This window comes from Salmo salar, chromosome 14 (genome assembly GCF_965601325.2).
Source record: "Salmo salar chromosome 14, fSalSal1, whole genome shotgun sequence".
NCBI classification, from domain to species: Eukaryota; Metazoa; Chordata; class Actinopteri; order Salmoniformes; family Salmonidae; genus Salmo; species Salmo salar.
The window spans coordinates 22,478,714-22,505,553 of record NC_138304.1 but is presented as its reverse complement, the minus strand read 5'-3'; the positions used below and the strand labels follow the sequence as shown (position 1 = coordinate 22,505,553).

The 26,840-nt window shown below is 40.2% G+C and overlaps 1 protein-coding gene across 7 annotated transcripts in view; it reads left to right on the top strand.

Annotated features, from left to right (window-relative positions):
- The first annotated feature begins 13,956 nt into the window (after positions 1-13,956).
- LOC106568824 (zinc finger MYND domain-containing protein 11) overlaps positions 13,957-26,840 on the top strand; it is a 29,605-nt gene continuing 16,721 nt past the window's right edge. For 3 of the 7 annotated variants that reach the window (XM_014139521.3, XM_014139520.3, XM_014139516.3), the window contains exons 1-4: positions 13,971-14,133; positions 21,121-21,256; positions 25,476-25,635; positions 26,772-26,795. In XM_014139521.3, coding sequence (XP_013994996.1) covers positions 21,126-21,256; positions 25,476-25,635; positions 26,772-26,795 — 315 coding nt within the window. In that variant the 5' untranslated portion in view covers positions 13,971-14,133; positions 21,121-21,125. Of the gene's footprint in view, positions 14,134-21,120; positions 21,257-25,475; positions 25,636-26,771; positions 26,796-26,840 lie in introns of all 7 variants that reach the window. The other 4 variants (XM_014139522.3, XM_045694064.2, XM_014139517.3 and 1 more) reach the window with 3 other exon arrangements.

The window sequence follows — 26,840 nt, the reverse complement described above, 5'->3', positions numbered from 1 at the left end:
GTGCCATGCACCTAAGTGTATGTAAACTTCCGACGTATATATATATATATATATAATTTAGCAGCAGTGGTCCACCACTGATAAATGAATACAGGGGAAACACTGATATGGAGTCCTGGGGTGACGTTTGCTACTTTCATTGACAAACTTCCGAAGTTTCTAACATGTAAACTAGACACTAACCATGATCAATAGGTCAGTCAGCCTAAAACAATTAAATTCTGAATGCCTTACCAACCACCTTGCATCACTAGAATTTGAACTTTTGAAGACTTTCCTGGTATTCGACTTGATGCACTCATTTAAACACCAATCGTATGGGGACTCTGGAATCACATGTCAATCGTATGGGGACTCTGGAATCGCATGTCAATCGTATGGGGACTCTGGAATCGCATGTCAATCGTATGGGGACTCTGGAATCGCATGTCAATCGTATGGGGACTCTGGAATCGCATGTCAATCGTATGGGGACTCTGGAATGGCTCCATTAACCGTGCTATACTTGTAACGCCCCAAATAGTTTCACCTAAAAAATAAAATACAAGATGTGAGCATCAAAAAGAACATTCAATCAATAAAATGTTAGCTAGTCTGTGAAAAGAAAGATAACCCACTGAAGGCTCAAACATAGAACTTCACAAATACCCAAAACGTGGTGTCATCCGTTTCTCATTTATTTTATGCCAGTAATTCAGCACTTATAGGTTATAATCATAGGAGGCCCATGAAGTTAGTCAGTTCAGTGAAATACATTTGTTTTAAAAGTTGAGCTTAGCTTTGCACAATTTACTTAATTAAAAGATATGATGACGTGTCATTTCAAGACTTAACTCACCATCACTGTCGATTTTGAAAAGTCCGTCATTATTCTGTTGGAATTCCACCACTGAAAGACAAGAAAGAACATAAATGCAAAGTCATACGAATGAGCTCAATGCCATAATGAGGAATACATTAGTAGTTGTTGTGCTTGTTGGGTCAACATTACATGAGTAGACTTATTATTTGTAGGCCTGTTACAACATACAAACTACATTTCCTACAAATAATCCTTCCTTAAAGTGAGGAAAAGTGTTAAATTGACCCATTTAGCCAAATAATTGCTTCCCCTGGAAAGTGAGGCAGCTCAGGGAACATGGGTCATCTCCTTTCTGCACCATCTGCTGTCATGGCTGTGCTACAAGTGTTGAATTTCATGTTGTATAATGACAAAATCTGAACAGTTCTCATGCCTGATGTTAGTGTACATTCCTTTTGTTGGTGTACGTGCCTTTTTTAATGCTGACTTCCTTCTCCTCCTGTATTCCCCCTCATAATCATCCCTTGCATCTTTACCTGTTTACTATACTCATGTGGAAGAGGTATGTTACAGTACAATTGTCCATTTAAATGAATCATAAAATCACAAATAATTTGTTTATATGGTTTTGACAGTGTATTATAATGCTTTCCTACCAATATATTGTGATATCTATGCATTTCATGCATTAATTAACTGTATCTTGTAATGTGCCCCTACTGTACATGTTAGCTAGCTATTGTACTTTCTACTGTAGGCTCCGTGTCTTTATTGGACTAGCATGGCTATTCATGTGCACTTTTGTTGTTCATTTGTACTTTGCAGAGGAGTTGGCATATAAAGGCAGCACAACATTTTGGTTTATGGATGTTTTTCCTTATCAGAGAATAAAATATCAACATCAACCCTGATCCTATGGTCATACATAAGCCGATCAAAACATAACGCAAAGGTAATCTACACCAGTCACAGCTGGAAGGTTTTCCCTGTCTCACTGAATCTGGGTTCCTCAATTTCAGAATTTTCCCAAAATCTAAGGATTTTTGCCCAAATATGTGTCTGGGGGACATGTTGTTTTAGTGTTCCTGAGACAAAAATACTATGGCTTTAGGTTATTGTTGACTATTCACTATATTTGTATCACATTACTATCATTTATTTTGTTGCTTTACATTACTGACTATTGCTAAAAGCTTTTGGGAGTTAGTTCAAAAATATTTTCCAATGATTAGGTAGTGTATAAACATATTCATCGCCCCAAAATGTACTTAAAAGGACTTTTCAGATACAGTATTTAGACTAAACATTCAATTCAATCCAACATCCAATTCAGACTCTCATTGTGGAAGGTATCCATATTACTTCAAGCTACCATTTACATAGAAGCTGTTTACCATTCTCATCATTTAAATCTCAGTACAGCACATCTGAAGCATATTCACAAAATGAGCTAGCACAAAACCTAATAATAAATGACTAAATATGGAGCTATCTAACATAGCTAACATTCCAAGAGGGTTCAATGTTTATTTTAGCAAAGTACTAAACCATAAACAACACCCTTTTATCGTCTATTTAACAGCTCTATACCAGGTGGTGTCAGAGGAAGGCCCGGAAAATTGCCAAAGACTTCAGCCACCCAAGCCATAGACTGTTACTCTGCTACTGTCCAGCTGTCGACCTGAGCATCGGCTCTCAGATCAACAGGCTCCGTGACATCTTCTACCCCCAAGCCATTAGACTGCTAAATATTTAATTCAATGGTTACCCGGACCATATCTTGCACTGACTATGCACACTCACAAGACTATACACTCTGTGCTATCTAGAACCTTAAAGGGATCTTCGGCTGTCCCCATAGGAGAACCCTTTAAAGAAACATTTTTGTTTGCAGGTAGAACCCTTATGGGTTCCATGTAGAACCCTTTCTACAGATGGTTTTACATGGAACCAAAAAGGGTTCTACCTGCAACTAAAAATAGTTATCCTACGGGGACAGCCGAAGAACCCTTTTGGTACCCTTTTTTCTAAGAGTGTACAGTACACACACACACACACACACACACACACACACACACACACACACACACACACACACACACACACACACACACACACACACACACACACACACACACACACTACACTGAAAAACTCACACAAAACCCACACAACACACACATACACGCATACCGACACAACACACACACTTTCACACTCATCATATGCTGCTGCTACTCTGTTATTTATTACATATCTACCTCAAATACCTTGTACCACTGCACATTGATCAAGGACTTCTATTCCCTGTCTGTACTGCAGCTCCATTCTTGTGTATTTTATTCCTTGTGTTACTATTTCTATTTTTATCTCTGCGTTGTTGGGAAGGGCTCTACACCCGTTGTATTTAGCGCATGTGACAAATAAAATGTGATTTTATTTGATTTATTTAGACAGTACTGATAGTAAGTGTACCACAAGCCTGGGAGAACACTATAGTGTATAAAACTACTGAGAGAGGTCCACTCAGGCAATGACCAGTCCCCTTGTTAACGTAAGAAGATTGACGATTCCCTGCTGTTCTGTTTTAACTGGGCAATCTGGGATTCAAACAACAACAAAGTGATCACACTGCCTAAAATGGATGTAACAATTCCAGATTTCCCCTTTAAGGATGCCCTCATGATGCACTTTGGGATTCTTCTGGTGCTTTGAGGAAGTGACTCATTTGTAAACAGTTATCTGTGATTTATCAAATAACTGTGGCCGAGTAGGTAGTCTTAGGTTGCATCCCAAATGGTACCCTATTCTCTATGTAGTGCACTATATGGTAGGTTGCCATTTGGGAAACCGGTCTTAGTCTTACACAGCAACACTGCTCTCTCTCATATCTTTGTCCAACATGTCGAACTGTATAACATGTCTCACCTTGTCTAAATGCGTTTAGATGTAAATATAGTAACTGAATATTATTATACAGTTGGCTACTTCGATTTACTTTAGTAGCGACTACATAAAACACACCTGGATGGTGACCAAAAATGTCTGAGAAGGTCCAGTCCAGACAATAGTTAGAGCAATGTAGACAGGAGACTAATATGAGATCTTTGTCTGCACTAAACGAGTTTAAAAGGAGAAATCTGCGATTGCGACTTTTAAAAGAAGTATACATACCCATTGATTCTTAAAGAATGTAACTTATAAATGCCTCCTGAGATTATTTCAACTGTCTCACCTCATCAGAACTCAAAATAGAAGCTTGTTTTACTCCTTTTTTTAAAAGAACAATGTCATTGTAAACAATCACTATATAGACTAAAAACATGGTTAAAACTATCATTTTGATATCATGGATAGTCAGTTCTTGCATCGATAGCTCTGTCTATGAATTTGAGAGTGGTTGCATTTCTGCAGACCCCTCCCTCAGCTGTTTACCATAAACAGTGGCAGGGAATCGGCTTTGTTATTGTTTGAACTGCAGATTGCTATTTTAAAGATGACATGAAATGATGCAGCTGGGCTGCATACCGAACCATGACACTTTGGAATAAGGAGATCGTACTCATGATATGTGTTTTGTTTAACTGTTAGTAATTAAAATCGCAAACCTCACGGAGTGAATGCTGGATCGTGTGTGAATACTCCACATGGGCTATAAAGATGTGGAGGCATACCTTCATAAAACTATAGTTCATTTAAAACGTTTATTTAGCTCACTGTAAAAGGGAAAGAAGACTTTTGAAAACCAGGGAAAGAAAATTGATATATTTTGGGTTGATTCATTGGGAAACATCCTTGCAAGGGCCAAGAAATGTAAAAAGTCACATGAAGTCTAAAGATTACAGTAATGAGCTGTACTACATGGATTCAACCATTCCAAATAAAACAATGCCGAGTGAGTTTCATATCATCGCTACGAGCGGAAGCAATGAAGAAGACCTGCTATTTATTTTGGGAAACATAATTCATGTGTTATTCCTCTACCAAAACGAGTAAACAAATACATATCCTTTTTCTATTTGAAAGCAGTGCAGACATACACTATCAGAGGGCATGACAAAATACATCTTGAGGAACTTTGACAAAGGAGTAAGCTGCCCTTCAACATTCAGTAGGACGTAATCATCTGAAATGGCCAGACACAGACATAGTGACCACCATGTCATCAGGCCAAAGCACTCAGAGCAAAGGAGACCAGCAAAAACAGATAAAGTTTATCAGGAGAGTGCATGAATAGATGAATAGATATGTGGACAATGTACAGGACTGACTGTACACATGCATACACAATTCACATAATGGATTAAAGTACACTGTGAGCGAAATCCTAAAAAACATGCACTTTCACTTAGTCATACATTGATGTCCAGGGCTTGACGTGGGCAGGAGCTCACCGGAGCTGAGTACCGGCACTTGAGTACCAACTATCTAAAGTAGTGAAAATAAGATTTGCCATTGAATTGCTAAAACATCACAAAAGTCTGAACGTTGTTTTTTTGGGCTTGACAATCCTGGACTACTGCTTGTAGTGCAGCAAAATTGCTGCCACTTCACAAATGATTAGACCGTGGCTTTCTCTACCCTGCAATAGATTTTGGAACAGAGAAGTTATGGAATGAACAATACAGACAGACCTCTTCTGTTTTTGTCTGGTGACTTGCAGAGGATGTCATGTCAGTTTGACTTTGAATGAAGTCAAATTCTTCAATGGAGAAATACTGAGTCACCGGCATATCCTGTGAAAACTGGTTTACACACTTCCTAAGTGCTATACACCTTGATTGGAGAGCGATGTTCCAACCCTAAGATATATAATGGAGTATGACCATATCCCTTGTACTGTCACTCCAAATTGAGTGCCGCCATTACAGTCTGAATAGTGTCACCCTGTTCCGTGAAACTATGAACAAACTTGAACAAATGGCTTACATGAAGTTCAGTGTTCATTTGCAAAGGAAACTTTTACACACTGTACTGCAGCATACAAATGAGTTGACTTGTCAACCAATGGAATAACTAAACACTCCACTATGACCTACGGGGTTTGGTGTACACTGTGGTATTTCCTATTGTCCTGTGAGAAAAGTGTTGTGACAGGTTTTATGTAACATGTCCTTTCTCACGAACGAGCTACGCACAAACTGTGGCACTGGGTCAATCAGTACTTGTTTTTTGGCAAGGATAGAGGGCTTCTGAAAGACCCAGAAATGCTAGACAGACCGAGGGGTTCCCATGTAAGCTGTGTCTGTGTTTGTGTCTCCGATTCAAAGGTACCTCTGCATAACAGACATTAATGTCAAAGAGATTACTTGAGCTGAGTGGTAAAACAAAAATGTGCTTGTGAGTCACATCTTATTGATGCATATGGTTGCTATTAATATGATTGGTTTTCATTTCACTATCGATTTGGTCTGTGTTCAGATGCTTGGTTCACATTCTTCCCACACCCCTCTGCCATATGTGGCTATGTGAATTAGCTGCTACTACAGTTCACCACTCCTCTTAAAAATACAAATATGCGTAGGCTACCCTCAACGGAGATTTAGATTTGATGTTTACAGTTTTATGTAGTGTCAAGCTGATGAAAGCATGATTCATGCTGAGTTAATGCATGACCTACCGCAACAAAAGACTAGGAAAACCATGCCCAGATGTCTTGCCATGGGCTAAATTATCAACATTGCATCTACTTCTGCTTGTAAAGGCTTTAGGGTGCCAGTCTGTTTAAAATGTTTTGTAGTTTGTGTACAAAACAGTCTTAATCAAAACATTACAAAACATATACATCCCATGCTCAATGAAAAGAAGAAAGAATTCCCATACGAGTTAGGAGATCAACAGCAACTGTCTTTGCTGGAATATGTTTAGCTCGTAAAACGAATGCATAAAACGAGTACATCCCCAGTATCCCCTTATGACAATCTCAAATGAATATAGGACCCCAGTGCACTTACTGTAGAATGGAACATAGAACAGACTGCCATCCAGATCTAGTACAGTAGTCTATATGTCAATCACTTGTCTGGCCACTAAGACATATTGATTAACTTTTATTTAACCAGGGAAAACACATTGAGACCTAGGTCTCATTTGCAAATGTGCCCTGGGAACAATACGGAAAAGAAAATGATACACAATTTAAAACACAAAATTAAATAAATAGCAAATATTAAATACACAATAAACAATCAAACAAAACAAACACATTTATCAATATAAAAATATATTTCTCCTAAACTGACCCAGAGACAACAACACATCCAAATGAACTGTTACTTGCAGATTATTCCATGGTAGGTAAAGGCAGATTTACCCAACTCTGTGGATACACGTGGAGTCTCCAGCATTAACCAACCCTGTGATCTAGTGTTGTAATACTAGTTTCTGTAGTTCAACAATATCAAGTAAATTGGTAGTTTATTGAGTAAGGCTTTATAAACAAAAACAGAATAATGAAGTGACCTATGTGTTTTTAGCGAGGTCCAACCAACTTTATGATAAAGGATCCAGTGGTGAGTGTCAAAACTGTCAGATGTTATAAAACTAATTGTGCTATGATAATTGTGTCCAAGGGCTTCAAAACACTGGGAGCTGCATTCATGTATATAATATCACCATAATCTATAACAGGAATGAATGTAGACTGAATAATCTGTTCTCTACTATTTAATGAAAGGCAAGCCCTATTCCTGTAGAAGAAGCCCAACTTAATTCTTCATTTCTTCACTAACTCATCAACATGCTTTTTAAAAGATAGCTTTTCGTCAATCCAGATGCCCAGATATTTATAGGCGGGGACACGATCAATGGGGGCACCATCTAACGTACTTATACGCAAATCATCAGTTAGATTATTACATGATTTGAAAAATAACATGTACTTGGTTTTGGCAGCATTTAGTACCAACTTCAGGTCAACGAAGAGCCAATCGTAGAGCGTTTCTGAATAAGTAAGGTGTGATCCACAGTGTGAATGCCTTGGACAGGTCAATGAAGAGGGCAGCACAGTGTTTCTTCGTAGCTAAACAATTTATGACATAATTTAAAACCATAGAAGTAGCAGAGATGGCACTATGACCTGGTCTGAACCTTGACTGTTTTACATTCAGAAAAGATGTAGCAGTTAAAAGGGATCTAAGTTGAGTATTAATCAATGATTACAGGATATTTGCTAGGCAAGAGAGTTTGGAAATGGGCCGATAATTATTTAGATCACTCGGGTCGCCACCTTTATGCAGAGGCACATAGGCCGCCTTCCAAACTCAATATAATTGTCAAGTTAAATATATGTGTCAATGCTTCCACAATCAATGGAGCAAAAAACTGTAATAAGAAGGCATCAAGCATATCAGCCCCAGTAGATTTTTTTTTACATCAATCATAAGTACTTGTTCCAATACATCAGAAGTAGACAGTTGCTCCAGAGTACAAGGATTCACTAGGGGTTGTCTGGTCCTTTATCAAGTCGACTTGCGGCTGGGAGAGGGACGAGCAGTTTACTGACTGACCCGGGTCTATTAAACCAAGATTTCTATCAAACAAATAAACGTCAGACATCAAATGTTGATTAAAAGCATGACCTATCTAATTTTTTTAAATAACGATATCAGAGTTCAGTATGACTTGCTTGGGTAGGGAAGGAGAGGAATTTCCATGCTTTAGCGCCTTAACGTTTTCTAAAATGTAGATGGATCACCAGCAGAGTCAGCGATAGAACTTAGGAAGTAGCTTGATTTAGCCTTTTTTACTATATATGATAATTACAAGATTTTGTCCACCAATAATAATTGGCAATAAGTAGTTGACAGATTTTAGTATAGTGGTTTGGTTCAACTACCACAAGAAGTAACTCCTAACACCACCAGGTGCAGTGCAATGTGTAACACTGTACATGTCAGGTGTCGGTATACATTTTCAGTGCTACTCTATCGCCACCCAGTGGTGATTGATTGATATATCACCCATCCAAATTCCTCCACTTTCTTTAAATTCAGATTCAGACTCAGAACTGCAGAATGTCTAGGCCTACTCAATCTTTTGTCTTTTACAAAACTTTGGGCCTTCCCTAATGTGATACTGTCAAAATGCTTCATCTTGCTGTTCAAAAATGGCTTACGTGTCAAGAAAATGCATGCCATTTACACTAACAAAAATGTAACCATTATTTAACTAGGCAAGTCAGTTAAGAAAAAAATATTATTTACAATGACGGCCTAACGGTATGCCTGGCAACAGCCAGAATAGATGGGCCTCACCTATGAGTCTGGTTCCTTTCTAGGTTTCTTCCTTCCAGGCCTGGGCCACTCCAGTCCTCGGGGCCTGATTGGTGTCACACTTTTTCCCCAGCCAACGCACCTGACTCCAATGATCAACTAATCGTGATCTTCAGTTAAAAATGCAATTAGTTTAAATCAGGTTTGTTTGCTAGGGATGGGGGAAAAGTGTGACATGCACCTCTGATTGATAGCCTACAGCTGCTCTTTGAGATCTTGACAAGGTAAAGCAAGAGGGACAACTGCTTTGACGTAAAAGGGGCTTATTACAGTATACACTAGAGAGCGAGCATCACGTCCGGACATTCAATTACACACCGCTATTTGGTGCCAAACACAGATTGCAAATGTTTGCTATTTGTCATGTTAATTGTAAGCGTATTTAACCACATTCATGCTTAACGTGACCGACAATTGTTATACAAAAATCACAAGTGAATAATATTTAGTAGAGTTTAAAGTTAGTAACAGTGTTGGTATCGCTGTCGACGACCTACATGTAGCCTACTCACCACACCAACTACGGTCAAGTGAGCCAACACTTGCAATATGCAGGTCAAGCCATTCATTTTCCTTTTGAATTTGTGTCTGTGAATACACAATACTTTTTCTGGTAGGCAAACTGAGTCGGATGCGCACTCATGCACAGATTGAGACGATGGCAAGTAATCATTCCAAACAAACAGTTTGAAGAACACTTATCCCTTCTCCCATAATCAAAATGGTACCAAATCGTTTATTTCCTTTTCGCACCTTATCAAAAATGACTTTGATATCACGGGTAGAATGAAGCCGCAGTAGCCTAATGGGCTGCTATTTAGCAAATGTTCTATTGTTAAAGTGAGATGTTTTTACGGTCATGACACAAACACAGTACACAGACACACAGCTTCACAATTTAAGCCTACTAGAGAACGTGTGCCCTCAGGCCTGGAGGGAAGCTAAAGTCATCCCGCTACCCGAGAATAGTAAAGCCCCCTTCACTGGCTTAAATAGCCAACCAATCAGCCTGTTACCAACCCTTAGTAAACTTCTGGAAAAAATGGTGTTTGACCAGATACAATGCTATTTCACAGTAAACAAATTGACAACAGAATTTCAGCATGCTTATAGGGAAGGACACTCAACAAGCACAGCACTTACACAAATGACTGATGATTGGCTGAGAGAAATTGATGATAAAATGATATGTGGGGGCTGTCTTGTTAGACTTCAGTGCAGCTTTTGACATTATCGATCATAAATGTATGTGTTATGGCTTTACACCACCTGCTATAATGTGGATAAAGAGTTACTTGTCTAACAGAACACTTTAATGGAAGCCTCTCAAATATAATCCAGTTGGAATCAGGAACTCCCCAGGGTAGCTGTTTAAGGCCCTTGCTTTTTTAGATTTTTACTAACGACATGCCACTGACTTTGAATAAAGCCAGTGTCTATGTATGTGGATGACTCAACACTATACACGTCAGCTACTAAAATGACTGAAATGACTGCAACACTCAACAAAGAGCTGCAGTTAGTTTCAGAGTGGGTGGCAAGGAATAAGTTAGCTCTAAATATTTCTAAAACTAAAAGCATTGTATTGGAACACTCACTAAACCCTAAACCTCAACTAAATCTTGTAATAAATCATGTGGAAATTGAGCAAGTTGAGATGACTGAACTGTTTGGAGTAACCCTACATTGTAAACTGTCATGGTCAAAACATATTGATGCAGTAGTAGCTAAGATGGGGAGAAGTCTGTCTATAATTAAGCGATACTTTGCTTTCTTAACAACACTATCAACAAGGCAGGTCCTACAGGCCCTAGTTTTGTCACACCTTGACTACTGTTCAGTCGTGTGGTCAGGTGCCACAACAAAAGGACTTAGGAAAATTGCAATTGGCTCAGAACAGGGCAGCATGGCTGGCCCATGGATGTACACAGAGAGTTAATATTAATAATATGCATGTCAATCTCTCCTGGCTGAAAGTGGAGGAGAGATTGACTTCATCACTACTTTTATTTATGAAAGGTATTGACATGTTAAATGCATATTTTGGAACTCCTTCAAGACTGTTGGAAAAGCATTCCTCATGAAGCTGGTTGAGAGAATGCCAAGAATGTGCAAAGCTGTTATCAATGCAAAGGGTGGCTACTTTGAAGAATCTCAAATATAAAATACATTTTGATTTGTTTATCACTTTTTTGGTTACTACATGATTCCATATGCGTTATTTCATAGTGTTGATGTCTTCACTATTATTCTACAATGCAGAAAATAGTAATAATAAAGAAAAACCCTTGAATGAGTAGGTGGGTCCAAACTTTTGACTGGTACTGTACGTACATGGACACACAGGCTTTATTCAAGGTCAGGGGAAGGTCCTTAGTGAACACAGAAAACAATAATGGTCCAATCCAGCTGCCCTGTGGAACACCACACTCAAATTTGCATTAGAGAGGCTTCCATTAAATAAAACCCTCGGTGTTCTATTGGATAGGTAACTGTCCATCCATGATAAGGCAGATGATGTTAATTCATAACACCTATGTTTTTTCAGTATTTTCCAAAAGCTTGCTAAGCGCCAGTAACAGACTGATTGGTCTGCTGTTTCAACCATTAAAGGGTGCTTTGCTATTTTTTGGTAGTGGAATTACCTTTACCTCCCTCCAGGCCTCAGGGCACACTCCGTCTTCTAAGCTTAGATTGAAGATGTGGCTAATAGGAGTCGCAGTGTATTCCACTACCAACCTCAGACATGTACAGTACCATCCAGGTTGTTGGTTCCAGGTGGTTTGTCCTTATCTATAGATACTGTAGCAATATTTCTTTCTGTGCTTGTCTTTCATTATTTGGATCATTATGCATGAATATGAAGGCTCAGCATCTGTTGTTTGCATGTCATGCCTAAGTTTGCTAATCTTGTCAACAAAAAAAGTTATTAAAGTGGTTGGCAATATCAAAGGGTTTTGCTATGAATGAGCCATCAGCCTAAATGAAGGATGAAGCTGAGTTAGTATTTCTGCCTTGAATTTAATTTAGGCTACTCCAGATATTTTTACTATTATTCTTTCTATCATTTATCTTTGTTCCATAGTATAGTTTTTTCTTCGGTTTGTTTAGTTTAGTTACGTGATTTTTCATTTTACTATATGTTTGCCAATCTGCTGTGTTGCCAGACTTATTTGCCATTCCCTTAACCTCGTACATACAGTTTTTTCAATTCATCATCTATCCATGGGGATTTGGAAGTTTTAACAGTCAGTTTCGTTATGGACACATGCCTGTCAATAACTGGAAGAAGCAATTTCATAAATGCTTCAAGTGCAGCATCAGAATGTTCATCATTACATACATCAGACCAACAAATATTTTTTACATCTTCAACATAGGAATCATTGCAAAACCTCTTGTATGATCGCTTATACACTGTTTTAGATCCAGTCTTTGGAACTTTGGTTTTCCTAGATATGGCTATTATATTATGATCACTATATCCGATGGATGTGGATACTGCTTTAGAGAAGATTTCTTCAGCCTTATTAAAGATGGGTTCAATACAAGTGGATGATTTAGTTTCTGTTCTGTTTGTAAATAACTGGTAGTTTGACTGATAACCTCAACCAGCTGGTTGCAGGCACTGGTTACAGTTTGAATCTTTTTCTTGAGGGAACAGTGGACACAGTCAATATTCAGGTCACCCTGAAAATATACATGTATATTTTCTGTTGATATCACATACATTATCAAGCATTAAACCCTAACCCGAGTGGAGCAGTGGTCTAAGGCACTGGATCTCAGTGCTAGAGGCGTCACTACAGACACCCAAGCTGTATCACAACCGGCCGTGATTGGGAGTCCAATAGGGCGGCGCATTATTGGCCCAGCATCGTCCGGGTTTGGTCGGTGTAGGCCGTCATTGTAAATAAGAATTTGTTCTTAACTGACATGCCTAGTTAAATAAAGGTTACATTTATATATAAATATACCAGATACTGACTGTTAGCACTTGGTGATCCATATCAACTTCTCACAATAAGCTTTAGGTGAGGCAGGTGAACCTGTAGCTATATCACTTCAACAGCATTTGACATGAGATCCTCTCTACACTTTACAGGAATATAACTCTGAATATAAACAGCAATACCTCCTCGATTGGCATTACTGTCACTTCTGTAGATATTATAACCATATATATGGTATAATTTTAATTATGGAAGATTGAATAACTGTGCTTCAAACTGTTTGCTTGGAATGATTTGTAGCTATGGTTTCTGTGCATGACAGTAAATCTGACTCAGTTTCCCTACCAGAAAACACGCGATACTGGAAAGTGTTGCATATTCTCGCATGATTTTAATGAGGAGGAAACAGAAGAGTGGATGACTCAATGGCTTGACTGCGTTTTGCAAGTGTCGGCTCACTTGACCCCAGTTCACAACCACAGCAGATTTTTGGTGGACTGATTAGGGAACGCGCACCGGACGTCCATATATACAGACACTGACAGCAGCTGCAAGCGCTCAGTAGCCTAATTTAGGATTGAGGGGTGTTTGCCTAATATATGTATATATATATAACATTTAACGAATACATATATATATATATACGTTAAATGTTATGTATTATACCCGGATATGTTGAAACCATTGAGAAGTATTGATTGTAGTGAAATAATGTTAATTGCTTAACTCCCTGTTCATGTGCATTTAAGATTATTCAAGTGTAAGGGGCAGCTTTTATAGATGTTAATCTTTTTTTATAACATTTGGCCAAAAGCCTGTTCAATATGTTTTATTGTCACATACATGCACTCTCAAAAGTTGCCTCACAAAAATAACAAAGACAGAAGTGTGTCAAATCATAATTCCACCACTAGAGTTCTCCTGTGTAAAAACCTGTCCTGCTATGTTGGCGCTGTTTACCTCCCCAATCCTGTGCTGTGGCCAGCTGGACATAAACCATAATTCAGACAGTCTAAACTATCCCGGAAATACAAATGTAAGGTATTTTACATTGAATCCTTCACGGAGTTATACAGACACATATATTATTAATACTGTAGTAAAGGTAAGTTTGACATTTATTTAATAAAACATGTATTACTAAAATGAAAACATTACGGCTAGTTAGCTATTTTATGAACATGGCGCCTTCGAGAAAAAAAAATAGATTTTCCATACACGTTTTGGTAGCTACTGTAGTTTCTTTGCTACTGTCAAAAAACGATACTGTATTTGATTAGCCCAGCTACGCGGCTATTAATCATGTTTGACAGCTAACGTTTCTAGTTAGTACGGAACTGCTTTGCTTTACGGATTCGGCTAGTTGATGCGTTGGCTAGCTCGCTGGCTAGTTACCTTAGCTGAATTTACTATCTGTTTTGTCGAACCATGTTTAGGTTCATAGCTTTAGTAGTTTACATCAAGCCATGCATATTGAAGTATTTGATCTAGCTAACTAACGTTTTGACAAGCTGTCTTTGGCCCACGCTTTAGAGATTATCCTATCCAAACGTTAGCTAGCTTCCTGTTAGTACCAACTAGCTACCTAATATTAAGCTGACAGTAGCCAGCTAACTGACTGGGAGCTCCCAGTTTGCTCTTGTGGCCTTGGCTGCTTTTGTTGAAATATCCACGGACTGTGTTGAATACTTAATCCGGAAATCAGACAACTTGGATGGTCTAGGGAAGAAGGCACAATTACCTGCTCTCCCCACTAACCATGTGCAAATAGTTGGACAGACAAAATTAAAACAGTCACGACAAGGCGTATTAATGTGTCCAGTTAGCTAGTTAGCTGGCCAATCTAGCTAGCTAACGCTTTAGCTAGGTAACAAAATGTTTGCCTGCTTGTCAATATTATGCCATTTCAATGGAAAAATGATTCGTTTCGTCCCATTTAGTTAAATGGTTAGCTGTAAGAATAGTCGATGTGATAAGTGATTGCAATGAATTTAGCTAACTAATTAGCTAGGTACTACACATAGCAGGCCTAGCTTACACCCCACAACTGTTTTATGCACATGTGCTGTTCATCGTGATGATGGTGTGAAAAGTTGCCTGGTATGGTTTGCCGAACCCATATTCAGGTCCAGCGAATGAGATGAAAGAGGTCCAAGTAGCTATCCTGTTTTTATATTTTCAAAATAGTATTTCTTGATTTAGTTTTAGCTATTCCTTCAGCTTTAGCACAGCCGCAGGACTTCTTCAGGATTTCTGTCTCCCATAGCTACTATTATTCATGGTGATTTTGACCGGCTGTTTGACCGGCTGCCCGTACCAGGTATACAGATAACCAAAATTCAACAGTGGTTCATTTCAGATGTTATATTTTATGTCACCCTCCTCTGTTGAGCACTGGTTGTGTTGGAAGAGTGAAAACAGAGGAGCAGCTGGACCTTGAGAAAGACCACAAATGTTGCATACATTTGATCAACTTTATTCATCCTGATGCCAATAACTAGACTTATCTCGTATATGATTAAAAGCTCTGTCTTTTTTGTGCTCCTGGACACCTTGCATAATTGAATGGGGGAATGTAGTTCCTCCGCCTCTGTTGTATTGGAGTCATGTAGTGTCAGTCACCCTGAGACAAAGGTGTGTAGCAGCTGTGATCTGTATTTAACTAGGCAAGTCAGTTAAGAACAAAATCTTATTTACAATGACGGCCTAGGAACAGTGGGTTAACTGCCTTGTTCAGGGGCAGAAAGACAGATTTTTACCTTGTCAGTTTGGGGATTCGATCTAGCAACCTTTCGGTTACCTGTCACCCCCTGTTTTTACTTTCCAGTGTAAGGTGCCAGTGGATGTGGAGTTGAGCACAGAGTAGTGCTATGGCACAGTTGGCACTCATTAATGCCTACTCTGATTGGCATAACATGGGATATTGCTCACTGTCACCTCTACAATCCTTCACCCTCTCACAGCTCAGCAGGCTGCATGTCAGGCATTGGAAGATACATGATTTACAGTCTTTCAACCCTCAGGTTATTTTTACTGTCTTGATAAGGCCATACAAATGTAATGAAATGTAATGAAATGTTTAACAGATGCCCCACATCACTTTTCTCAAAAATAAAAAGTGAAAAAATACACCATTAAAATAAAAATTAGGTCCTCAAGCTTCCTGTAAAGAGAGATACACAACTTCCTGTCAGATTATAGCTGAACCATGCCTCTTTTAGTCTCCCCAAGAGGCTACACTCTCTTGATTATGTCGTTAGGTGCTGAATTAAGGTTGCTAACAAGAATCTCTACTCTTGAATTGTTTTATTTATATTTGCTCGCTTGCCTCACCTGTTAACATGTGATAAAATTGATATGGCCTAAGTGTTTGTTGCTCTATATATCAGTGTAAACTCAATAGGCTTCACATACAAGATGCCATGGTATTGTAAGGCCTGGATGTGAGCGGCCTAAATCTGTGAAATTTGGCTCACATTTCAGTATCACATGTTTTGTATTCTGACTATGACCAATCGAAGAAAACATTGAAATACCTGATGCGTAGGCTATTTCCTCCTGTGTCTGAGCCAATGAGTTGGTAAAATCCCAGGATGTGTGTAGGTAGGCTACTATAGGCTTATGTATTTAGTAAAGTGTTGTGAATGTTTAGTAAACCATGCTCATAATTTGGCCTTCGGTCTTTAAATGTTTGAGTTGAACAAAAGTATTAACTGACTTTCCAAGTTAAATTAAGGTTACACATGGTGAGGTTGTAATATCAGTTTTATGGTTACCACAGCCACAAATCTAAATTGGATGGCCTATATCTTTTTTGGTCTTAATATATGGTTAGGCATACAGTTAGCAGTGTGGTTAGCGTTAAGATGAGGGTTAGGTTTAAAATAAGATTTCAAGAAGAGACATTTTTGAAATGGGTGTGGTTTAGCCATAATTATGACTTTGTGGCTGTGGTAACTAGTGACGACCCCATTTTCTAAAGTGCCATTTTACGTTTCATGGAGGCTTATTATGAAGAGAAATGCGTGAAATTGGATTTGAAACATTGTTTCATAGAAATTCTCTAACTGCTATAGTATGCTGTGTCATGAGAGGAGGCGATGCTCATCACAGAGATACAACTGAGTCCTTTGTGACATGGTGGGAAGCCAATTACCTGGACCTGAATGTACTGAAGACCAATGAGCTTGTGGTAGATTTTAGGAAAAGGAAAGATGTTTTTAATCCCATTTTTATTCATGGTGAAGAGATTGGTACTGGGGACTCTTACAAGTACTTGGGTGTAGTAGTATATGTACTTGGGTGTAAAACAAACTGAACTGGAAGGAGGACTCCCACACTGTCTACAAAAAATACCAATCCAGACTGTACTTTTTAAGGAAGCTTAGCTAGATCTTTTAATGTCTGTGACAAAATGCTTTGCATGTTCTACAGCAGTGGCATGGCGAGTGTAGTGAGCTATGCCATTGTGTGCTTGAAAGGAGAACTTAAACAAGCTTGACAAAATTACCAAGAAAGCAAGTGCTATGTATCGCTGCAGTCGGGAATCAATGCAGGACCTGTTCATAAAAATGCTGCATGCAAAAACACACATGATAATTGGCAATGACACACACCTACTCCACAGCACTTTAATGCAACACAAGAGCAGCTTTAGTAGCAGGTCCATCCTGCCTAGAAGTTCCACAGGGAGGTTTAGACAGTAATTTTTACCCACATCCATGAAGCTTTTTAACAAATGTAATTAATTAACTGTTTTAGGATATCTTCCTATTGTTTTTGCTTGTTTCTCCCTCTGAAGTACGATAGGAAAACAGCACTTGAATCAGACTATTTTATGGATACTAAATTGCAGGTCCCTTCATGTGTCTTAATCTTAAATTATTGATGAAGCATGCTGTGATAAAACAATTTCCCAAGTTGGGATTAATAATACTCTACTCTTTAGTTGAAAGAAGGAAAACTGCTATTGTTCCTTTATTTTCTCTGGAGTAATATTGTATTTCCTCATATTTGATTTGTTCTATGGCAGTGTCGGGAAGTTGCACAACTTTCATTGTGTCTTTGTAATAACAGTTTATTTTTCAGGATGCTGCTTTTCTTCTCCCACTGAACAGCCTATATGTAGGCCATTTCTACTACAGGTCCTTAAATGCTGATTCCTGTTACATTGCAGTTTAAGGAAATTATATATATATAGATATAGATATAGATAGATAGATAGATGTTCCGGACTATAAGCCGCAACTTTTTTCCCATGCTTTGAACCTCACGGCTTAAACAATGACGCGGCTAATATATGGATTTTTCCCGCTTTCAATTTTTTTTTTCCCCAAAAAAAACACTTTCTGTGACGTGCTCAGTTTTTTGGCGGCATGAAGCTTTCATTAGACCGATGAAATTGCCGAAGGGGTTACGGTCAAAAAACTTTTTTGTTTACTGTTTAGATTAAATCGAGCGCTCTCAAACTTCCCATCATTCTGATTACGGTAGTCATTTTGTCACCCTCATCATGGCAAAGACACGGAGAAATGCATATGATGCGGCTTTCAAGTTGAATGCGATTGATCTGGCTGTTGGAAAAGGAAATGGAGCTTCTGCACGGGAGCTTGGTCTTATTGAGTCGATGATAAGACGTTGGAAACAGCAGCGTGAGGAATTGACTCAGTGCAAAAAGACAACTAAAGCTTACTGCTAATTTAATTTTTTTTGTTACAAGCCGTGTTTCGTTAAAGCCTGTGTAAAGTTCATTTGTTTCAATGTACCGGTAGGCACCTGCGGCTTATAGACATGTGCGGCTTATTTATGTTCAAAATAATACATATATTTTTTAATTCAGTGGGTGCGGCTTAATAGTCTGGAAATTACGGTATATATATATATATATATATATATATATATATATATATATATACTGCTCAAAAAAATAAAGGGAACACTTAAACAACACATCCTAGATCTGAATGAAAGAAATAATCTTATTAAATACTTTTTTCTTTACATAGTTGAATGTGCTGACAACAAAATCACACAAAAATAATCAATGGAAATCCAATTTATCAACCCATGGAGGTCTGGATTTGGAGTCACACTCAAAATTAAAGTGGAAAACCACACTACAGGCTGATCCAACTTTGATGTAATGTCCTTAAAACAAGTCAAAATGAGGCTCAGTAGTGTGTGTGGCCTCCACGTGCCTGTATGACCTCCCTACAACACCTGGGCATGGTCCTGATGAGGTGGCGGATGGTCTCCTGAGGGATCTCCTCCCAGACCTGGACTAAAGCATCCGCCAACTCCTGGACAGTCTGTGGTGCAACGTGGCGTTGGTGGATGGAGCGAGACATGATGTCCCAGATGTGCTCAATTGGATTCAGGTCTGGGGAACGGGCGGGCCAGTCCATAGCATCAATGCCTTCCTCTTGCAGGAACTGCTGACACGCTCCAGCCACATGAGGTCTAGCATTGTCTTGCATTAGGAGGAACCCAGGGCCAACCGCACCAGCATATGGTCTCACAAGGGGTCTGAGGATCTCATCTCGGTACCTAATGGCAGTCAGGCTACCTCTGGCGAGCACATGGAGGACTGTGCGGCCCCCCCCAAAGAAATGCCACCCCACACCATGACTGACCCACCGCCAAACCGGTCATGCTGGAGGATGTTGCAGGCAGCAGAACGTTCTCCACGGCGTCTCCAGACTCTGTCACGTCTGTCACATGTGCTCAGTGTGAACCTGCTTTCATCTGTGAAGAGCACAGGGCGCCAGTGGCGAATTTGCCAATCTCGGTGTTCTCTGGCAAATGCCAAACGTCCTGCACGGTGTTGGGCTGTAAGCACAACCCCCACCTGTGGACGTCGTGCCCTCATACCACCCTCATGGAGTCTGTTTCTGACCGTTTGAGCAGACACATGCACATTTGTGGCCTGCTGGAGTTCATTTTGCAGGGCTCTGGCAGTGTTCCTCCTGCTCCTCCTTGCACAAAGGCGGAGGTAGCGGTCCTGCTGCTGGGTTGTTGCCCTCCTACGGCCTCCTCCACATCTCCTGATGTACTGGCCTGTCTCATGGTAGCGCCTCCATGCTCTGGACACTACGCTGACAGACACGGCAAACCTTATTGCCACAGCTCGCATTGATGTGCCATCCTGGATGAGCTGCACTACCTGAGCCACTTGTGTGGGTTGTAGACTCCGTCTCATGCTACCACTAGAGTGAAAGCACCGCCAGCATTCAAAAGTGACCAAAACATCAGCCAGGAAGCATAGGAACTGAGAAGTGGTCTGTGGTCACCACCTGCAGAACCACTCATTTATTGGGGGTGTCTTGCTTATTGCCTATAATTTCCACCTGTTGTCTATTCCATTTGCACAACAGCATGGGAAATGTATTGTCAATCAGTGTTGCTTCCTAAGTGGACAGTTTGAGTTCACAGAAGTGTGATTGACTTGGAGTTACATTGTGTTGTTTAAGTGTTCCCTTTATTTTTTTGAGCAATGTGTGTGTATATATATATACATTGGAGCTGTGTTGTGTCATCATGGACAATGGACATCTTATTAGGCCAGTCAAGGCACATTTCTGAGGTCAGGACCTTCTGAAATGAGAATAGACCATTTGTTTGTCTTGATTGGGTTGACCAATCCTTGTCCTGAAGGGCTTTGGAATCTGCAAATTCTTGTTGTTTCTTATCCTGGATGAATCCTTATTCTGGCGGTTTTAGCTAGGAAGATGGCTGGAGGTAGCCTGATGGAATCATCCTGATCACTGCGTTCACCATTCTGTTGATGTGAAATAGAATGGTGAATGTAGCAGTCAGGGTTGTTCCACCAGGTTAGGCTGAAGGTGTAGTCTGCCCCTGCTCTGTACTGATGGTGCTCCTTGATGAGGATTTTTTTCACTTGATCTTAGAGGGGCAATGCCCGCTGGTTGGGCCTGGCTTGTCTGAGCCTTTGTTTCAACCATGGGGCAAAATGGAAAACTCTTTCACTGGTAATTTCCTGATTTGAAATTGTGAAACTTTTCAGGTAGATTCCGCAGTGTTTAAAGAAGTAGCCTGATGTTTTGAAACCTTTCTTTTCTCCCATCCCTTGCAGGTGTCATGAATAAAGAGATCATGTCGCGTGTGGTGAAGAAGAGGCAGGCAGACCCTAAAGTGGTCCAGTACGTGTGGGCCGCCATTGAGGTCATCCGCAACCAGAAACAAATTGCCAACATGGACAGGATCTCAAAGTAAGTGCTGCAGTCATACTAGTTCTGTTCCAATACGTATGGAAAGTGGAGACGTCACAAACGCCAAAAGAGTAGGCCTAAGCATTAGTGGAGACACCTTGCCGTTTTGGAGCCAAAACGACGAGGTGTCTCTAGTTGTTTACAATTGTGATACACCTTCCATGTATAGCCTATTCACTTTCAATACGTATTGAGTTTGGTGGATGATGGATGGTGGTTGGTCTTACCCACCCCACTCTCAGGGTCATACTTGATCAATAGCTGAAATTATGATGGTTTCATGGTTAAATACTTGACACGGAATGTATTTAGCTTATTGACATTTAGACTACAAGGCTTGACATTCAGATACATTTGCCAGTGGCACACCGATCACAGGAACGCAAGCTATGCATGCAGAATTTAAATCATGGGTGATTTCATGTTTCATTTGCAGTCTGGGCAAACACCTTATAGCCAACCATACAATCTGATATTTAAACTGATTATTTGGAAAACAAAATTAAAACCATCCCCTCAATGACGACATAGCCTTAACATATGAAACCGTTTAAAATGTAATATTCCCCACCAGAAATGAGCCCAGTACCATATTGGTGAAAAGTAATATATTTAGGGCCAGTACATGGTCCATATTGCAGGCAGGTGTGCTATTTTAGCAATTAGCATTATCATCTGTAGCCTGATGCAGTATCATGGCTACATTGCTGAAGCATGGGGTTGCTATTCTGCATTGTTTACCCCAATGGGCTAATCATTAGCTACAGTGCATTCGGAAAGTATTCAGACCCCTTCCCTTTTTCCAAATGTTGTTACATTACAGCCTTATTTTAAAATTGATTAATAAAAAAATGTCCTCATCAATCAACACACAATACCCCATAAAGACAAAGCGAAAACAGGTTTTTAGAAATTTTTGTAAATGTATTATAAAAAACAGATACCTTATTACCATACCCTTTGCTATGAGACTCGAAATTGAGCTCAGGTGTATCCTGTTTTCATTTATCATCCTTGAGATGTTTCTACAGTCCACCTGTGGTAAATTCAATTGATGATTTGGAAAGGCACACACCTGTCTATATAAGGTCCCACAGTTGACAGTGCATGTCTGAGCAAAAACCAAGCAATGAGGTGAAGGAATTGTCCGTAGAGCTCAGAGAAAGGATTGTGTCGAGGCACAGATCTAGGGAAGGGAACCCAAAAAATTCTGCAGCGTTGAAGGTTCCCAAGAACACTGTGGTCTCCATCATTCTTAAATGGAATAAGTTTGGAACCACTAAGACTCTTCCTAGAGCTGGCCGCCTGGCCAAACTGAGCAATCGGTGGAGAAGGGCCTTTGTCAGGGAAATGTCCAAGAACCCGATGGTCACTCTGACAGCGCTCTAGAGTTCCTCTGTGGAGATGGGAGAACCTTTCCAGAAGGATAACCATCTCTGCAGCACTCCCCCAATCAGGCCTTTATGGTAGAATGGCCAGACGGAAGTCACACCTCAGTAAAAGGCACATGACAGCTCTCTTGGAGTTTGCCAAAAGTTACGTAAAGGACTCTCAGACCATGATAAACAAGTTTCTCTGGTCTGATGAAACCAGATTGAACTTTTTGTCTTGAATGCCAAGGAAACCTCGCACCATCCCTACGGTGAAGCATGGAGGTGGCAGCATCATGCTGTGGGAATGTTATTCAGTGGCAGGGACTGGGAGACTAGTCAGGATCGAGGCAAAGATGAACGGAGCAAAGTACAGAGAGAGATCCTTGATGAGCACTCATGACCTCAGACTGGGGTGAAGATTCACCTTCCAACGAGACAACAACCCTAAGCACACAGCCAAGGCAACACAGGTGTGGCTTCGGGACAAGTCTCTGAATGTCCTTGAGCGGCCCAGCCACAGCCCGGACTGGAACCTGATCGACCATCTGAAGAGACCTGAAAATAGCTGTGCAGTAACGCTCCCCATCCAACCTCACAGAGCTTGAGAGGATCTGCAGAGAAGATGGGAGAAACTCCCCAAATACAGACGTGCCGAGCTTGTAGCAACATACCCAAGAAGACTTGAGGCTGTGATTGCTGAGTCAAGGGTCTGAATTCTTATGTAAATGTGATATTTCAGTTTTAAAAAATGATACATTTGCAAACATTTTTAAAAACATGTTTTTGCTTTGTCATTATAGAGTATTGTGTGTAAATTGATGAGGAAAACAAACAATTTAATCCATTTTAGAATAAGGCTGTAATGTAACAAAGTGGAAAAAGTTTGAATACTTTCCGAATGCACTGTGGATCAGACTCTAAATATGATCTTGTTGCTTGTTTAATGTCCTAAAAAACTCCCACTGCCACTAGCCTAATAAAATCATGTGATTTTTAGAGTGTTTATAAATACTGCAATTGTGTGCATTTTACAGTGAATATAAGCCTATCGTTTATGCACTCAAATGGACGTGACACGTGACATGGCCGAAGTTCAACTCTGCGGGTCTGGCTCGAGTATCCAGGCCGTACTGAGGTGGGGCTCACATGAGACGGAGGGGGAAGGCTTTGACATTCTTGCCTCCGCTTGGAAACCGAATGCTGGTTGATAACAAGTGTGAAGTGTCAGACGTTGGGAGGATTGTGATTAATTACAAATAGACATGTTCTGTTTTGGAGTTTGAAAATGTAATGGCCTTTGCGGGTCACATGAAAGCTAGATTTACTGGCCCGGTGAGCTATGCAGATGTTGCCAGGCCAACGGGCAGCTCTGAATGTTGAGCCCTGAGACCATAAATTATTTCAACCAGCCTATATTGTAGAATCAGACCTTGATGAATATATATATAATTAGATTTAGACCCTAACACGGAACCCAAACTGGCTGCATGCGTGCACCATCGTGCAGAAATCTATTTTGTCAGGTCGAAAAGCATTAAACATTTATGGCAATTTAGCTAGCTAGCTTGCACTTGCTAGCTAATTTGTTGTATTTAGCTAGCCTGCTGTTGCTAGCTAATTTGTCCTGGGATATAAACATTGAGTTGTTATTTTACCTGAAATGCACAAGGTCCTCTACTCTGACAATTAATCCACACATAAAACGGTCAACCGAATAATTTCTAGTCTCATCACTCTTCCTTCCAGGATTTTTCTTCTCTTGACTTTATTGCGATTTCATAAATTAGGTGCATTACCACCACCAACCTATTTGGTCTTCCAGTCACCCACGTGGGTATAACCAATGAGGAGATGGCACGTGGGTACCTGCTTCTATAAACCAATGAGGAGATGGGAGAGGCAGGACTTGCAGCGCGATCTGCGTCAGAAATAGAACTGACTTCTATTTTAGCCCTTGGCAACGCAGACGCTCGTTGGCACACGTGAGCGGTGTGGGTGCACTGATTGAATAACATGTATGTCTACATTTATTTTGCGACGCGAGCCGGTGTAGTCAGCCTGTAAGAGTTAAGTCCTATCAAAGTTTATTAGACATGATCGTTATGTGATATTCTTACAGTCTAGTCTAAATTCATTCACGGCGAAATCCATGGCTGATCAGTCATTTTCAGTTAATGGGAATAGGAATATGGCTAAATGAAATCCTCAGGCAGAGAGCCCTGGGAGTTGGCCACTCTCATAATGAATGCCACAGAGTGGCTGTTGTCATGGAGATAAAGCAATGAAATTTAATGGCAGGCACTGTTGAACTGTCTTAATGCCTTTAAAACTAGACATTTTGTATTTGAATAGATGAGGTGGTGACAGTGGGAGTCCATGAAAATACAGTTTAATATGAGAACAAAGGCATAAGGGAATGAGAGTGAGGAAATTGTGTTATAATCTCTTTACATTAGGACCTAGATGTGAAAAGGTTCCATCTCTGTGCAGAACATGAATGATTGTCTGACCAAAATACACAGTCATTAGTGGTAGTATATGTCTAACTATTCTATGTGATTAGAGCATGTACTGGGCTTCACTGTGATGATGAGTTTCCAATGCAGGTAGCAATATTTTACTGGGGGATAGGCCAGGCCCTACTTCAAGATTTTCAATTGGCAATGCCTTCCTTGGCAATGCAGTGGGCACTCTTGTCTAGAGCTGCTTCTGTTCTGTTCTCGCTCATTTCCCTTGTGAATTGCATATTTGGCTGGAGGTGTATGCATTTCCCCTTGGTTGAGTTGAGTTGTTAGAGAACGCAGGCATGCCGAGACAGTGATGTTGGTGTTGCTGTGTCTGTGCAGGTACCTGAGCCGTGTGTTTGGCATGCACCAAAAGGAGACGGCCAGGCAGCTGAGTCTGGCAGTGAAGGATGGCCTGGTCGTAGAGACTCTGACTGTGGGCTGTAAGGGCTCCAAGGCTGGCATCGAACAGGAGGGCTACTGGCTGCCTGGAGACGAGCAGGTAAGAGAGGGATTTTACCCTGTAGTGAGAATACAAACCCCGTAGGACAGGAGTGTATTTCCTGATCAACACCTCTATGGTTCAGAGGAAACCTTCATTAAATGTTTACGTCTTTTTTATTTGTATGGAGTGTCTTGTGTGTGTATATATCTGCTATGCTAGACAACTAACATGCAAACCTCACCGGCCACGTTGCAAAATAAATGTACACATACATGTTATTCAATCATTTCACCCCCACCGCTCGTGTGAACGAGCGTCTGCGTAGCTAAGCGCTAAAATAGAACTTGGTTATATTTTAGACGCTCCACAAGTCCCGTCCTTATTGGATATAAAGAAAGATCCAAGCCCACGTGGATGCTTGAAAGACAAATGAGGAGAGATGAATTAAAGGTAACTAACTAAAAACTAACTAGGTTTCCCTTTATCTGTGGGTTAATCGTCTGAGTAGAGAAACATACGAATTTGTATTCTACAAAAATTCTACAAAAACCCAGCAAAACCCAAAACCCAATGTTCATCTCCCAGGACAAATTAGCTAGCAATAGCAAGCTAGCTTAATGTCCATGAATGTTTGATGTGTTTCGACATGCCCCCAAATCGATATGGTTGGTTCACAGTTGGCTTTGATATTTTAACCTGCGCGTCTTGTGTGGATGGCGCGTGGCCAGTGTAGTCAGCATGCTAGTTATATATCAGTCATTCAGAGGTTCTATGAACTATAGCACTGAATTCAGCATTGATTATAATGACCTGGTGATTCAAGTCATGCTGATCTTTTTCAAATGTTTACTGTATGTGAAGCTGACTTGTTAGTCATAGGTATGGCCATGCACACATTCCTTTGGGTACTGTAGCTCTGCTATACGCCAAACAAACTGAACCCACACAGTACAGTCAACACTAGCACTGCTCTTAGGCTGCGTTTATACAGGCTGCCCAATTCTTGTATTTGTTTTCCCACCAATTGATCTTTTGACCAATCACGTCAGATCTTTTCACATCAGGTCAAAATACCAATTAGTGAAAAGAATATCAGAGTTGGGCTGCTGATGTTAACGCAGCCAAAGAGAGCTCAATTGACCGTAGCAGCAGGACTTTAAACATTGCTTTCTGGGTCACTTGCAATCACACAGGAGCCCAATGCCGACGGAAGCAAGGTAAGGGTGCATCATTGTTATTTGATTTGTTCTGCTTTTATCTCT